Source organism: Rattus norvegicus, chromosome 1, assembly GCF_021556685.1.
Source record: "Rattus norvegicus strain SHRSP/BbbUtx chromosome 1, alternate assembly SHRSP_T2T, whole genome shotgun sequence".
Lineage (NCBI taxonomy): Eukaryota > Metazoa > Chordata > Mammalia > Rodentia > Muridae > Rattus > Rattus norvegicus.
In genome coordinates this window covers 217,512,355-217,527,577 of record NC_141534.1, presented here as the reverse complement: position 1 = coordinate 217,527,577, position 15,223 = coordinate 217,512,355, and the positions used below count along the sequence as shown (strand labels likewise).

The 15,223-nt window shown below is 39.5% G+C and overlaps 1 protein-coding gene across 4 annotated transcripts in view; it reads left to right on the top strand.

Moving 5' to 3' along the window:
- Rtn3 (reticulon 3) overlaps nt 1–15,223 on the top strand; it is a 56,519-nt gene that overhangs the window by 17,111 nt on the left and 24,185 nt on the right. For 2 of the 4 annotated variants that reach the window (NM_080909.3, XM_087599664.1), the window contains one exon: nt 7,650–9,758. The exons of the other annotated variants lie outside the window; for them this stretch is intronic. In NM_080909.3, the coding sequence (NP_543185.2) occupies nt 7,650–9,758 (2,109 nt within the window). The remainder of the gene's footprint in view (nt 1–7,649; nt 9,759–15,223) is intronic. 4 annotated transcript variants of the gene reach the window in all.

Below are 15,223 nucleotides of genomic sequence, written 5' to 3'. Positions count from 1 at the left end.
TCGAGGTTTTACCTTGCCATGCAGAAGGACCAGATTCAGTCCTCAGTACAACAAAAATACTGAAATATAGATTATTTACCATTATCAGGTTTCAGGGAGATGCATGTGTCAAAAAAAAAAGAAGAAAGAAAGAAAGATGTCATTAATTTGGATTGAGTAAAAGTCATGTTTTCCAAATAAATTATATTTATTAACTTATTTCTATGAAAGATATATAAGTTAGGAAGTCAACCTTTTTTTTTTTTTTTTTTTCCGGAGCTGGGGACCGAACCCAGGGCCTTGCGGTTGCTAGGCAAGCGCTCTACCACTGAGCCAAATCCCCAACCCTGGAAGTCAACCTTTTTAATAAATATATTTATAGTTAATGTGCCAATGGAATCCTTAATTGACTTGTGCTTGGAAGTAGGCCCTCACAGTCTTCTGCCTCTGGGCTCCTTTTCCCATCAAGTAGAGCTAAATGTTAGGCCCTTCCTAAGTGTTTCAGAATTGAGTGGCTTTTGATGGTGTCTTCCAGTATAAGACACATAAAGACATTGGCAAGACATACTGCATATAGGTATTTCTAGGGACCTTACCATGCTGGTTTAGCAAATCTTTAGCTCTCACAGCCAGTGGTGAAGGAAAGGCACTAGCTCAGTGGAGCAGCGTGGCTTTAGAGTGGTGAGGTACCTGGCTCAGAGTCACACAGACCAAAGACTCCAGAGAGCCCGCTTCTGTCTAACTGCTGCACCTGCGATATAGATGATCAAATAAGCAGCTGCTTTTAAAATTTAGAAACTTTTAAAGGATGTAATGTTCAAGTTGATATTAAACCCATGAGAGCAAAGAAGTATAGAACTTTGACCATATTCCTATTTTATTAGTGATTATACTGTGCTATAATAAGAAGCCTTCCATTATACACAAAATCACATAGAAATTTGGTTTCAGCTTTAAAGAGAGTGGAGTCTGGAAAATATTTTCTTTAGAAAAGGCTTTGGTTTTTTGTTCGTTTGTTTGTTTGTTTTTGGGTTTTTTGGGGGGGGGCTTTTAAGTAGGTGGAAACACAGACTCCATCTGCCATTGAGGATGCAGATTAGAAGTGGAGTTGATCAGGGCATTCATGCGCAGTCTGACTGATGCAGTGGGTGTCTGGAATAGGAAGTTGCAACACTGAACTTTGGGGCAAAGCATTGAGAAAAACATTTTACCAGTTACAGCCTTTTTCTTAAAAAAATTTTTTTAAAGCAAAACATTTTTCTTTGTACAAAAGAGACTTTTTGTTTAGGACCTTGCTTGGCTACAAAGTTGTCTGCTGGCTAACTTCCTATTTGGATGCTGTGGCTGAAAGCTGCTGGTACTGTTGTGCACGGTAATGTGTCTTGCCTTCTTGTTCTGTGAACATAAGAAAATTCAAGTGTGGGACAACCTACACCTGAATATTCCAAGCTCCTCTTGTGTTGATATATATACTGCTTATGTGAAAGAGTGGCTTAGTGGCTTCCACAGGCTGGCACCCCTTTGCTAATGTGTGTAGTCGTCCATGTTGAGAATGTCCCTTTAAAACAACAGAATTCCTAAGTAAAAGGAAAATTAACTAAGTGGTGATCATCTTAGTCTAAGCTATTCATTCTTTGTAGGAAGAGCTCTTTAACAGTCGAGCTCATGTGCTTCTTGGATCTAGATCCCACATTTTCAGTGATTATGGTAGGGAATACTTAACATAAATAGTAAACGTTCACTCTTTCTGAGAAAGAGTAGGCTGAGCTATAAGGAATTTTACAATTCAAATATATTCATTTGATGTATATGTTGAATTCACTTGAAGTTTTTTAATTGTGTCACATTTTAAACCTCATCTTATAAAATATTCTAATTCTTGAAAACCCTTCTCAGTCAATTCCTATGCCAGATTTCTAGTCAAGTGGTGTTTTGCCTTATTTCACTCAAATTTAGTGTTACTGAATTTTTAAAATAGGCTCAAAATTGACCCGGTTTGGCTATTATTAATTTGTTTATTTTTATTATGTAATTGGTGCTTTATCTGCATGTATATCTAGATTAGGATGTTGGGTCCCCGGAACAGGAGTTACAGACAGTTGTGAGCTGCCATGTGGGTGCTGAATTGAACCCCAGTCCTCTAGAAGAGCTGCCAGTGCTCTCAACCATTGAGCCATCTCTCCAGCTCATAGTCTAGTTAGTTTTGTGTGTGATTATGGGAGTGGGACCCAGAGCCCCTCCAGCCCTGCTCCTCATTGTGCTCCTGAACATGTGACAGACAGTGAAGAGAGTGGCCACCACCTGTGACTTCCAGAACTAGAGCTCTGAAAGGTAGCTCTGATCATTCTGCATTCTAAAATTTATCAGATGGTCTGAACTAAATGTGTCAGGGAAACTAGAGGGCAGACCCTTGAGCTCTATCCTCAGAGATTCTATGTTAATGAATGAAAGATATACAGCTCCATAAATACAAGATGGTACACACTTTAGTGCCAGAGCTTAACAGGGGGATAAATGGGTGGAGGGTATTGCAGAGACAGGTGGATATTTGTTAGTTCAAGACCAGCCTCATCTACGTCATGAGTTTCAAGCCAGCAAGGTCTATGTAGCGTGAGAGACTCTGTCTCAAAAGAGGTTTAAAACAGTGTTTAAGCTCCTAAAACTGAGCAGTGCTGGCATATACCTTTAATCCCAGCCTACAGAGTGAGTTCCAGGGCTACCTAGAAAACCTTAAAGTGAATGTACAATTGAATCTCAGGGTTGGAAAAAACTTCATTTAGAAACTAGTTGCAATGATTTTAAAATTTATTTTATTTTATTTAAAACAGTCTCACTTTGTTACCCCACCTTGCTTGGAATTCACAAGAGATCAGGCTGGCCTTGAATTCAGAGATCTACCTACCTTTGTTTATCTAGTGCCACCATGCTCAATTCTTCCTATTTCAATGTGTGTGGATGTTTGCTTGTGTGTATGCCTAATGCTCACAGAAGACAGAAAAGAACATTAGATCAATCTCCTGAAATTGGGGTTTAAATGGCTACCATGTGGGAACTAGGAACTGAACCCAGATCCTCTGCCAACAAATTGCTCTTGGCCACAGAGCCATCTTTCCAGCCCCCTTTTAAAAGTTTTTGGTGGTGGTGGTGGTGGTGGTGGTGGTGGTGGTGGTGGTGGTGGTGGTGGTGGTAATGTTTTGTGGTTTTGAGACAAGGTATCATATAACACAAACTGGCCTCAAACTCCTAATCTTACTGCTCCCGAGTGCTTGCTTACTGATATTACATCTCCCAAGTGTGGGGTCATAGATGTGTGCACCATACCTACTCATGAGAGATTTTTTTTCATGGAGACTTAAGTGTATATGAAATATTGCAAGGTCTATGTTTGTTTGTGTTTATTTTGGGTTTTGAAACAGGGTAACTGTAGCCCTGGCTGTCCTGGAACTCTCAGAGATCTTCCTGCCTCTGCCTCCTGGGTGCTGTGGTCAAATGCATGAGACACCGTGGGCTGGGTGTTTGAAAAAAGAAAGCTAGTAGATATTTTCTTATTGATAAAATAACCCAAACCTAAACAGCAAGTCGTGTAGTGTATAGTATTTTAATAAGTAACAACTTTCAGCTTCTCTGGAATTTTCTACTGTGTTATAAAGTGCTGATTTGTAAAACACTAATGGCTATTAAATGCCATGCTGTCTACTAATTGGAGAGTTCTTGTTTAGAGCTGTTGTAAAAGGCTTATTATTTCTGCTTAATATTTTTACATTATAAACCTTTTACTTCCAGCCTAATTTTTTCCATTGTGTTAGTACATATCAGCTCTGCCGAAGTTTGCTAGGGTTAGGGTTAGCCAGAGTTTCTTTTCATTTCCCAAAATTCTAATGGAGATAATTAAAATTAAAACACAGATGAAAATGTTACCTTCTTTGGCTACATGAGGGAAAGTCTGACAGTAATGAAAGCTAATAACATCCTATATCTCACGCTTACCAAAGAACGAACAAGGCAATGTTCTGTTTACCCTCAAAACTTCACAATACACTGTCCACCACAAGTAGTTATGAAATCATTATGAGAGAGAGAGAGAGAGAGAGAGAGAGAGAGAGAGAGAGAGAGTGTGTGTGTGTGTGTGTGTGTGTGTGTGTGTGTGTGGGCATGCACGCACATATGAGTATCAGGCTTTTGGTTTTTCAAGACAGGGTTTCTCTATGTAACTGACTGTCCTGGAACTCTGTAGACCAGGCTGGTTTTGAACTCATAGAGATCTGCCTCCCAAGTGCTGGGACTAAAGGCATGTCACTACCATGCCTGGCATATAAGAGGCTTTAATAAGGAGCTGGGGCTATAGTTCAGTTGATTGAGTTTTTTTGGGGGGGGGGTTCTTTTTTTCGGAGCTGGGGACCGAACCCAGGGCCTTGCGCTTCCTAGGCAAGTGCTCTACCACTGAGCTAAATCCCCAACCCCAGTTGATTGAGTTCTTACATGGCATATATGAAGCCCTTGGGGAGGTAGAGGCAAGAGAATCGGGAGTTCAGGAATATTCTGATCTACATAGTAAGTTTGAGGCCAGCCTAGAACACAGAATACTTTGCATCAAATATATATATATATATATTTGCAGGCTGTTAAGTAGTCATGGTACTCATAAGAAAACCCCTAACATTCTGACAGCAAGACTTCTAGCCTAACCTCATAGTTTTGCCTTAGATTGTTCTATACCCAGTTCAGAACTATTGGAGTGCTCATAGTTCAGGGGAAACAGGAGAGAAACAGGGCAGAGGAAACTGGCAAGTTTACAGCCTAGCAAAGCACACAGTGTTCTCACTGTTACTCTAATAATTACATATGTTGTAATCATTTCTTTCTATTGGTTTCTTTTTCTTTTTACAGAATAAAATCAATAATACCATTATTTTATTTGTTTATTGATTTTTGTATATTTTGGTCTTTTTTTCTGTTTCATTTACTATATTAAATTTAGTTTCTGAAATGGTGTCTGGCATGTGGTAGACCTAATTAATTTACTTTGCTGACACTCTCAACCTCAAGTCCTCTGAATTGTCTGAAGTTCCATGTCTATAAAATGGTAGGCTATGTTCTCTTTGTGAGGTCAGTTTTGCTTGCCTCAGAGTTCCATTCCTGTTGGGAAAGTTTCAGCATTTTAACCCAAGTATTGGGATTCATTTACGTCTCCTTTTTTCTTTTAAATATAATTTTTATTTTTTTATCTTATGTGCATTAGTGATTTGATTGCAAACAGTTTTTTTTTAAGATTTATTTATTTATTTTATGTATGAGTACACTGTCATTGTCTTCAGATACACCAGAAGAGGGCATCTGATCCCATTACAGATGGTTGTGTGGTTGCTGGGAATTGAACCTCAGGACCTCTGGAAAAGCAGCCAGTGCTCTTAACGGCTGAGCCATCTCTCCAGCCTGATTGCAGACAGTCTTGAGCTACCATGTGGGTGCTGGGAACTGAACATGGGTCCTCTAGAAGAACAGACAGTGATCTTAACCACTGAACCATCTTTCCAGTCCTCCTTACACCTTTTTCATGCTGAGGATCTCGGATATGTAATGATTGGTATACACACAGTTTATAACATCTATAGCGTCATTTTTTTTTCTGTCAGTTTTATAACCAGACTTACTTCTATGCCTACCCCACCTCCATTTATGAAAGGGGTTCCCTCTGCCTAGGTTACAGCTTTACTGTTCTAAAGCTCAGATCCTATGACATAAAATTTTAGTGATGTGCCAGAATAAAACAACTTCTGTTTTTGTTTTTGGAGCCAGGGTCTTTTTCTACATAGCCCTGGCTGTCCTGGAACTCACCATGTAAACAAGGCTAGCCTCTGACTGACCCAGATCCTCTTGCCTCTGGTGCCCCCAACTCCACCCAATGTGCTAATGGCATTCACCACCACTCCTGTCTAATGAGGCAACAGCTCTTTATATGGCATTTGGAAACATCCCATAATATATGATTTTTGTTTATTGTACTAAAACATTTAATCTTATTTTAATGTTTAGCAATTTTCATGATGTCATAAATTTCCTTCTATCTGCTTTATCTAGAAAAGAGTCTAGACTATGTGTAGAGACAATCACAAAGGAATTTTTCTTCCATGTCTTCCCAATTACTCATTCATGCTCAAAACATTGCTGTCCTGAGCCTACATAAGCCTCACCTGATCCAAGTTGTGCCTTTGATTCATTTATTTAGAAATATTTTAGGGTCTGCTTTGTTCCAGCTCCAGCAGTGTGTGAAAAAGACAGTACCTTCTCTCATGTGTGGGAAAGACAGTGCTGTCTCTTGGGATGGTTATTTTCATCCTCCCTTAGATTATAAAGATAATATAGTAGGTAAATGGTTGCTGTGAAATTACTAACTTGTAAGACTTAGTATATCACTCCTGTTTTTAAAAGAACTCTAATGGTTTTTTTTTTTTTTTTTTTTTTTTTCTTTTTTTCGGAGCTGGTGACCAAACCCAGGGCCTTGCGGTTGCTAAGCAAGCACTCTACCACTGAGTTAAATCCTCAACCCCAGAACTCTAATGTTTTAACCCAAAGAAACCAACTCATACCATTCAGTATTTTTTAAAAGGAAGAAAGATTTATTTTAGATTATAAGTTCAGAATATTCACTACGTTGGTAAGCAAAGAAGGGTGTTGTTGCTCAACTGGCCACCTCATTTCTTGTTTATTTTGTCTGAACCCCTAGACTAGGCATAGGGTGATGCCATCCACATTCAGTTTACTTCTTTGAAGCATCATCATAGACAGTTATTGAAGTGACAGTGGAGAAGAACTACCACAAGTCCACCCTTGTCAATTTACACCCAGATGTTTCACTATAACACTGTACACCTGGCCAATTGCAAGGTTGTGTCCGTTTCCATGATGCCCATAGCCTTAACAGGTCTGACATTGTTCAGAAGTCAAGTCCTGAGCCACCTCGGAAGCTCAAGGAGACTCTTACTGTGATGCACTGTGTGATTGGGTTAAAATGGCCAGTAGCCAGGAGATTCGATAGCAGGCTGAGCTTTTCAATACTCCAGAACATCAGGCAATTTGCATCTCTTTGTTGAATCAAAAAAACATCTGCTGCCTTTCTAAATCAAGAACAACTTGAGTCAAGCTGCTTACTTTTCTTTCTCAGGTTATGAGGACTATGACAAGGGATCTATAGAGCCAGTATGTTCTGAATTGTTCAGCTTACAAAGGAAGGCATAGCAGCATGTCATAAGCATAAGCAAGCTGTTTTGTATAGATTACATTGCTCCTATTGAATAAGAACCCCCTCAAAAGAAAAGAAAAACTCCCCAAATCTCTCAGTATCATCACCCCTTTATTATGCAGGGAGGGAAAAGTAAACCAATTAAAAAATATTTGTCCTGAATATGTTTTGTCATTCACAATTTATAGCATGATACTGGCTTTTGTTTTATTGTTGGCAGTTTTATGCATGTTTTGTAAGACAACCATTGATCTTTGCTCTGTTATATACTTGTGTGTTTATGCATCTGTTTATATACATGCTGTTATGTGTGCGCGCGCGTGTGTTCATATGATTTTTAAAAATAAAAAGCATGCTGCTTGGCCTGACTAGCTAATGTGTGTACTTGCACCTGGTAAATGATCTTTTTCCTTTCAAATTCTGACCATAGTGGGATTGAGCTCTCTTTGCTCTGATGAGCCACCATCAAAAATTATGACTTCCTCCTTTCTTTCATCTTCTGAAATATATAACCCTGACCCTACAACACCACTTGGAAGTGAAACATTAGGCAGCCATCTTGTAGCTAAAGACGGAAAAGATCCCTTGGTTCTTCTAGATAAGAAAACTCTGGACTCACCTCAGGGGACCAACAAGGACAGAGTAGACACTCCGGTTTCTCTTGCAGCTGACATTCCTTGCAGCCACCCTTCTATTCCAGACAGTTTCCCAGAACAACCTACTTTTCTTTCAAAGGAAACTGATCCAACAGAAGAGTGGGTAGTTAAAAACCAAGAACCCAAGAACCCAAGTGAAGTTCCAAGTGGAGAGGACAGAAGTGCACTGGATCTTGGGCAGCGTAAGGCAGAACACATTTGTACACATTCCTTGTCTCCATCTGAACCTGCAGTAGCCAGTGTAGAAAAAGATTCTCCTGAGTCACCATTTGAAGTAATTATTGACAAAGCAACATTTGACAGAGAATTTAAAGATTTGTATAAGGAAAGCACAGATGATTTGGGTGGCTGGGCAGCTCACGGTGACAGAGAATCCCCAGCAGATTTATTGGAAATGAATGACAAAGTGTTTCCACTGAGAAATAAAGAGGCAGGGCGTTACCCATCCTCTGCACTGCTCGGTAGACAATTCTCACACACTACAGCAGCACTGGAAGAAGTGTCTAGATGTGTGAATGATATGCATAACTTTACTAATGAAATACTGACTTGGGACTTAGATCCCCAAGCAAAACAACAGGCGGACAAATCACCTTGCACCACAGAAAGTACAGGACTAGACAGGAGTGAACATCGCTCAGAAATTCCAGTTATAAATCTTAAAACAAGCCCTCAACAGAAAATGCCTGTATGTTCTTTTAATGGGAGCACTCCCATTACTAGATCCACAGGTGACTGGACAGAAACATTTACAGAAGGAAAACCTGTAAAAGGCTACCTCAGCTCCACAAAAGAAGCTGGTGGCAAAGGTGTACCAGACAGTTCTCAGCCTATCTCAGGCTCTGGAGCAGCCACAGTGGAAGTGACTTTACCTGACCTGAGGGGTACCTGGCCTAACTCTGTGCTAGGGGAAGTCACAGAGGTTGATAGTTCTGGGGAATCTGATGACACAGTAATAGAGGACACCACAGAAAATCCCTCAGTTAAGAACAACAAAGTTTTGCCAGAAAAATCTGACTCCCTTCCAAGTGCTGCTGTAAAAACAAGTGAAAGGGAAAACAAAGAGACTACCAGTCATGAAACTGTGAGGAGTGAAATGTATGAAAACTCTGAGCAGCAGCAGGCCCATGCAGAAACTCCTACTCAGAGGAGTCTGGAAGGTCAGATGTCTCCACAAGTACCTAATATGCTGAATGAAGTCATACCTGAAAATCTTGCTATGACTGACACAACCAGAGTTTGCTCAGCAGCACCTCCAAGTGTTCTTAGTGAGACTGGATTCTCACTAACTGTGCCAGCTTCTGCCAAGTCAGAATCTTTGCTTGGAAAAAATGTTGAAGATACAGATGGTTCCTCTCCAGAGGACTTGATGGCTGCCCTCACAGGAACTGAGGAGAAGGGGACAGTGGATAAAGAGAAAGGTGATGTTTTGGAAGCAGTGTTAGAGAAGATAGCAAACGTTAAAAACACTTTGCCTGTGGAACTCTTGCATGAAAATAAGCTAAGTAGTTCTGAAACCAAAAATACTAAAAGCAAATACAGTGAACACAGCAGAGAAACAAATGGAGGTGCCCCCAAGGTGTCTTCCGACTTAGAGCAGGAGCAGCTCACCATTAGAGCCATTAAAGAATTAGGGGCTAAGCAGGTGCAGGCTGAAAGAATGTCTCCTGGAGGAAAACTCAAGCGAACCTTTGATCCACAGTCTGGGCCACAGAATTCATCTGACATCCTAGAACACACAGATATCACAACTGGATCTGATCTTGGGATTCCCAAAAAGCCTACTATCATCAAAGACACTAGAATAGATTCTATTTCCAGCCTTACCAAGACTGAAACAGTTAACAAGCATGTTCTAGCAAGACTTCTCAGTGATTTCCCAGGTAACCATTTACAACAGAAATTCTGCATGTGGCTAATACTGCTGTGATTATAAAGTTTCTGTTCTATTTTGAAGTCCTTTCTTTATAAGTAGTCTGAGTATGGCTATTGCCTTTTAAGAATATCACCACATGCTTATTTACCATTTTTGTGATTTTGCTGCTGTTTGTTTTGAGATAAGTTTGCCTCAAGCTGGCCTGGAACTCTCTATCTTGCCCAGGCTATTGTTGAGCTCATAGTACTCCTGCTTCAGCCTCTGAAGTGCTGAGATTACAGGCCCAGTCTGTATTCTTACTTATTTTCAAAGTTCAGTTTTTTAAATAGGGGACTTGTAAATTTTAATTAGTTATCAAAGATAAAAGAATTCCTGCCGGGAAACTCAGTAAATGTAACTTTTAATTAATTTGCTGTATTCCACAGAGGGTTTATGCTTTGAAAGTAGGTGATCATTATGACAGTGCTCTTTTGGAGTAATACTTCAGAGAGACTCATTCATTCTCATACTTCAGACCTACTGAACAGTCTGCGGACAACAGGACATTCAACAGTACCAGAATCTTTTTTATTTGGAATGGTCTCTTTCCTAGCAGATAGCTTGCAGTAAAATGGTTTTGAATGCTGTTTATCTTGCAGAGTATATTAGTTACTTTTTATTGCTGTGAGAGACATCATGACCAAGGCAACTTATAAAAGAAAGCATTCAAAAAGGGCTTGCTTAGCATGGTGGTCATGGTACATGCCTTTAATTCCAGCACTCGGAAGGCAGAGGCAGGTGGATCTCTGAGCCTGGTCTACACAGGCAGTTCTAGAACAGCTAGGGCTACACAAAGAAACCCTGCCTGAAAAAACAGGTTGGGGCGGGGGGCTTGCTTATAGTTTCAGAGACTATGACTACATGACAATTGTGGTGAGGACCATGGCAGGCAGGCATAGCTCTAGAGCACTAACTGCAAGATTAAGTTTGATGCATAATTAGGAAATAGCCAACTGCCATGGGCTTCTGAAACTTGAAAGTCCACCCCCAGTGACACTTCTCCCCTAATAGTACCTATTAGTCCTTACCAAAACAGTTCCACCAACTTGGGACCAAGCATTCAAATATATGAACCTGGGCTGGAGTGATGGCTCAGCCGTTAAAGGGTAGGCTCACAACCAAATATATGAACCTATACAAGGCATTCTATTCAAACCACCACAGTTTAAGGAGTAAGAAAAGATATTTAAAGCTCTACACACAGCCAGCATTGAAGCGTAGATTACTACTCCAATGTACATCAGTACCTTTTGAATTCCTGGGTTGCAGTACATTGCAACAATTTTGAGTGATGAAGCCTATAGAAATTGAGTCATAAAGCCTCCTGTCTAATTCTGGTATTTTCAGACTTCAGTGTGACCTTAGACAACAAGCCTAACTGGTTCACCATCTTCCTTTGGTAATGGGATGATGGTAGTTATTTTACCATGTTTTATTGTGCTGTTATAAGTAAAGAACTTTGTAAGTAGTAATTATTAGGAATTCCCAGCTGATCTATTTCAAGAGCTATGGAAGTTAAGGATATTTCTCACTGACCAAATGATGTCATTGGTAGATATTTTAGATGGTAGTTAAGGCAGACTGACGTATGGGTAGAAGCTTCCAGCTTACATCTGTCAGTAACGCCAGTTGCAGGGTAACCAGTGTCCTTTCCTGGCTTCCTCAGACACTGCATACACAGAGTATACTTACATATATGCAGGTGAAATACTCACATACATAAAATTAATATTAAAAGTATTTTTTAAAAAGGTTATTCTTGGGGTTGGGGATTTGGCTCAGTGGTAGAGCACTTGCCTAGCAAGCGCAAGGCCCTGGGTTCGGTCCCCAGCTCTGAAAAAAAAAAAAAAAAAAGGTTACTCTTTACAAATTTCAAGATTAAAAAAACCTTAGCAGTTATTTTATGTCCAAATCTTTAAAAATGTAAAAACATTTCAGTAAAATGCATCAACTTGTTTTCACACAGTGTGTACACATGACGAGTACATACACGTAAGTAGAAATCTTTAGGGCTGGAGAGATGGCTCAGCGGTTAAGAGCACTGACTGCTCTTCCAGAGGTCCTGAGTACAATTCCCAGCAACCACATGGTGGCTCACAACCATCTGTAATGGGATCTGATGCCCTCTTCTGCTATATATATATATGTATATATATATGTATATATATATACATTTATTTATTTATTTTGAATAAATCCTTTTTTAAAAGAAATATTTAGATTAAAAATTTTTAAATAAAAATAAAATCACAGGACTGGAGAGGTGGTTCAGTACTTAAAAGCACTTGACTACTCTTCCAGAGGTCCTGAGTTCAATTCACAGCAACCACATAGTGGCTCACAATCATCTGTAATGAAATCTGATGCCTTCTGTGTGAATAAAGACAGAGCACTCATATACGTAAAGTACATGAGTAAATAAATCTTTAAAAAAATAATAAAGTCACATTTTTTATTATAACCAGGTGGGGTTCTATTGGACCCATTCTTTCTGTACATGACTATACTTAAAAATAGTTTAAAAGAAAAGGGCCTGAAGACTGTATAGAACATAGAGAAGCAAGCAGTTTTTTAAAGAGTTAACACTTATAAGAAGGCATTGAATACATTTGAACAATTAAATTCAATCTATTTTTCATGCTTTTAATCAGAAGAACAAGCTGAAGCTGAGACCTGACAGGTTGAGAAGACTAAGAGAATTTTTGTTGTTTGTTTGTTTGTTGTTTTGAGACCAGGTTATCTATGTAGCCGCCCAAGTGCTGGGGTTAAAGTGTGTGCTACCACCACCCAGCCAAAGAGGAAAATTTAAGTCATTCTCAATGGATAGACATTAAAAGGGAAGAAGTATCCTGAAAAGGAGAGATCCAGAAGACAAAAGCCTAAAATTCTATAAAATAATCTCTGTTTACACTTTGTCTGATCTCTGACCTAATGTGGACATGAGAGACTCCAGGCAGTCCAGCTAAAGATGAAAGAACTGAGCCTTGATCTGCGCCAGTGATAAAAGTTTGCAAACTGGGTTTAACAAAATGGCGTGCTTAAAACACCCCAATCCATACTCTCCAGGCTCAGTGGCTGTAGGCACTGGCTTACAGCCTTACTGCAGAGGCTCAGGTTCAGTTTCAGCCTCCTTAGGATAGGCGTCTACACTCACTCAGTACACATACAGACCGGCAGACACTCACATATACATATGAAATAAATAAAGTCATTTATTTGCATGTGTGAGAGTGTTGACTGGATCTGTCTATATAGCCCTGGCTGTTCTGAAGCTCTCAGACTCAGAAATCCATCTGCCTCTGCCTCCTGAGTGCTGGGATTAAATGAATATCCAGCTAAATAATTTTTAATGCATACTCTACAGAGAACTGTAACATTAAATACATTAATCTGTAAAACATGTTAGTTGGTTTTTAGAATAGAACCCAAAACTAACTTTTTTAAAACCAGAAAAATACAGTTCAGTTTGGAAAAGGAGGATCTCTATAAACTAAATTCATATATTAGAATTAATTCAAGACCAGCCTAGTCTATATATGAGTTCCAGGACAGCCAGTTACATAGTGAGACCCTGGAAAAGAGTTTGGGGGAGAGAAAAGTTGTTATAGTCACTCAACAAAGTGAAGGAAAAATGTATTGAATGAAAATAAAGGGAATCTCAGCCTAAAAATAGAAACAGAAATTCCCTAGGGAAAACCCTAGAACCATATGATTTCTGAATTCGAAACTCACTAAGTGACCGTAATAGCAAAATGGAAAGAAGGAATCTGTGAATTTGATGACTAGGGAATTTACACAACCTGAAGAACAAGGGAGAAAGAAAAATTACCTTCAAAACTTAAGGAACCTTTGGAATAATCAAAAGATTGTGTAATCAAAGTCCCACAGTAGACTAAAGCTTTTTGAAGATAAAATGATCACAGGTTTCCTAGTCTAGGAAATACACACACTGGCTGGCTAAAGCTCATTTGTCACCTACTAGGATAAGCCCAAAAACAACCTGGGAACTGTGTCAGAGGTCTTGAGACCACTCCCAGGCTGAGTGATTGGTTAGGACTCAGTGGGTTCAGAAACTGATAACACTGCTGTTAAAAGTTGATTGCAGGGGTTGGGGTAACTCAGTGGTAGATCGCTTGCCTAGGAAGCGCAAGGCCCTGGGTTTGGTCCCCAGCTCCGGAAAAAAAAAAGAACCAAAAAAAAAAAAAAAAAAAAAAGGTTGATTGTAGCAAAGGGTCACACAGAGGAAGATACCAGGCAAGTTTTCAGCTATCAACACATTCAGTGCAGGGAAGTATCAAATTCTTCCACAACGATGATGACAAAGCATGTAGAGTTGTCATCCAAAACTTCTTGTTAACTACTACATGACTACTCAGACTCTAGCATCACCAAGCCAAAATAGGCATTTGCCATAAATTATGTTACTGGGCTATACTTAATCTAATCATTATGAAATAGCATAGCCCTGAGGTCTCAGTCACGTAAAATGTTAAAAAAAAAAAAAATCAAATAACCCAAGGGAGATATTTTATCCTTCTGTCTTGCCTTCACCTCCAAAGTGCTGGGATGTGCCACAGTGTCCAGCTTTAACCCAGATTTCTATATTAAATAATAGACTAAAACCAAGGGTTGGAAAATTGGCTTAGCAATTAAGAGCCCTAGTTGTTCTTTGAGAGGATGTTCTCTCCAGGCCTCTGTGGGCATTGCATGTACAAATGCTTACACATAGGCAAATACTCATATACATGGACTAAAAACTATCTTTAATGCGTAATAAAGATGTGTCTTAGATGTAATAGATGACTGGAACTACAAAACGAATTTATCCAGATTAAAGAAAAATAACATCAAGCCCATCAAGCACTAAAGGCAATAGGATCAAGAATTTAAGGTAAAGACTCTCAGGCTGACAAGATAGCTAAGAGGGTAAAGGCACTTGTTACCGACCGAGCCTGACACCTTGCGTTCAGTTAGTTCCCCCAGCATCTCTATGATAGGAGAGAACCAATTTCCACAACCTGTCAGCTGAGTCCCAGTCTGGGCTATATTAACAAAACAGTGGACTTGAAGAGATGGCTCATAAACCAAGAACACTTGCTGCTCCTACAAAAGATCTGAGTTTGATTCCCAGTATCCATGTCAGGCAGATCGTAACAGCCTGTAAATCCAACTCCATGGGGATCCTACTCTGGCCTCCACAGGTAACTTGTACCCACATGGAGCACAACACACATAGAAAATGTACTTAAAAACAGCTTTTTAAAGTGTGAAAGGAATCCATCCTACATAATTTACAAAAACAATCACTAGCACCGATTAATGAATGTAACAAAATTTAAGAAGGCATATTGGCTAATGTTCAAAACGTAAGTAATAGAAAATAGAAGACACAAGGCCCTGGGTTTGATCCCCAGAACTACAGTAAAATAAAGG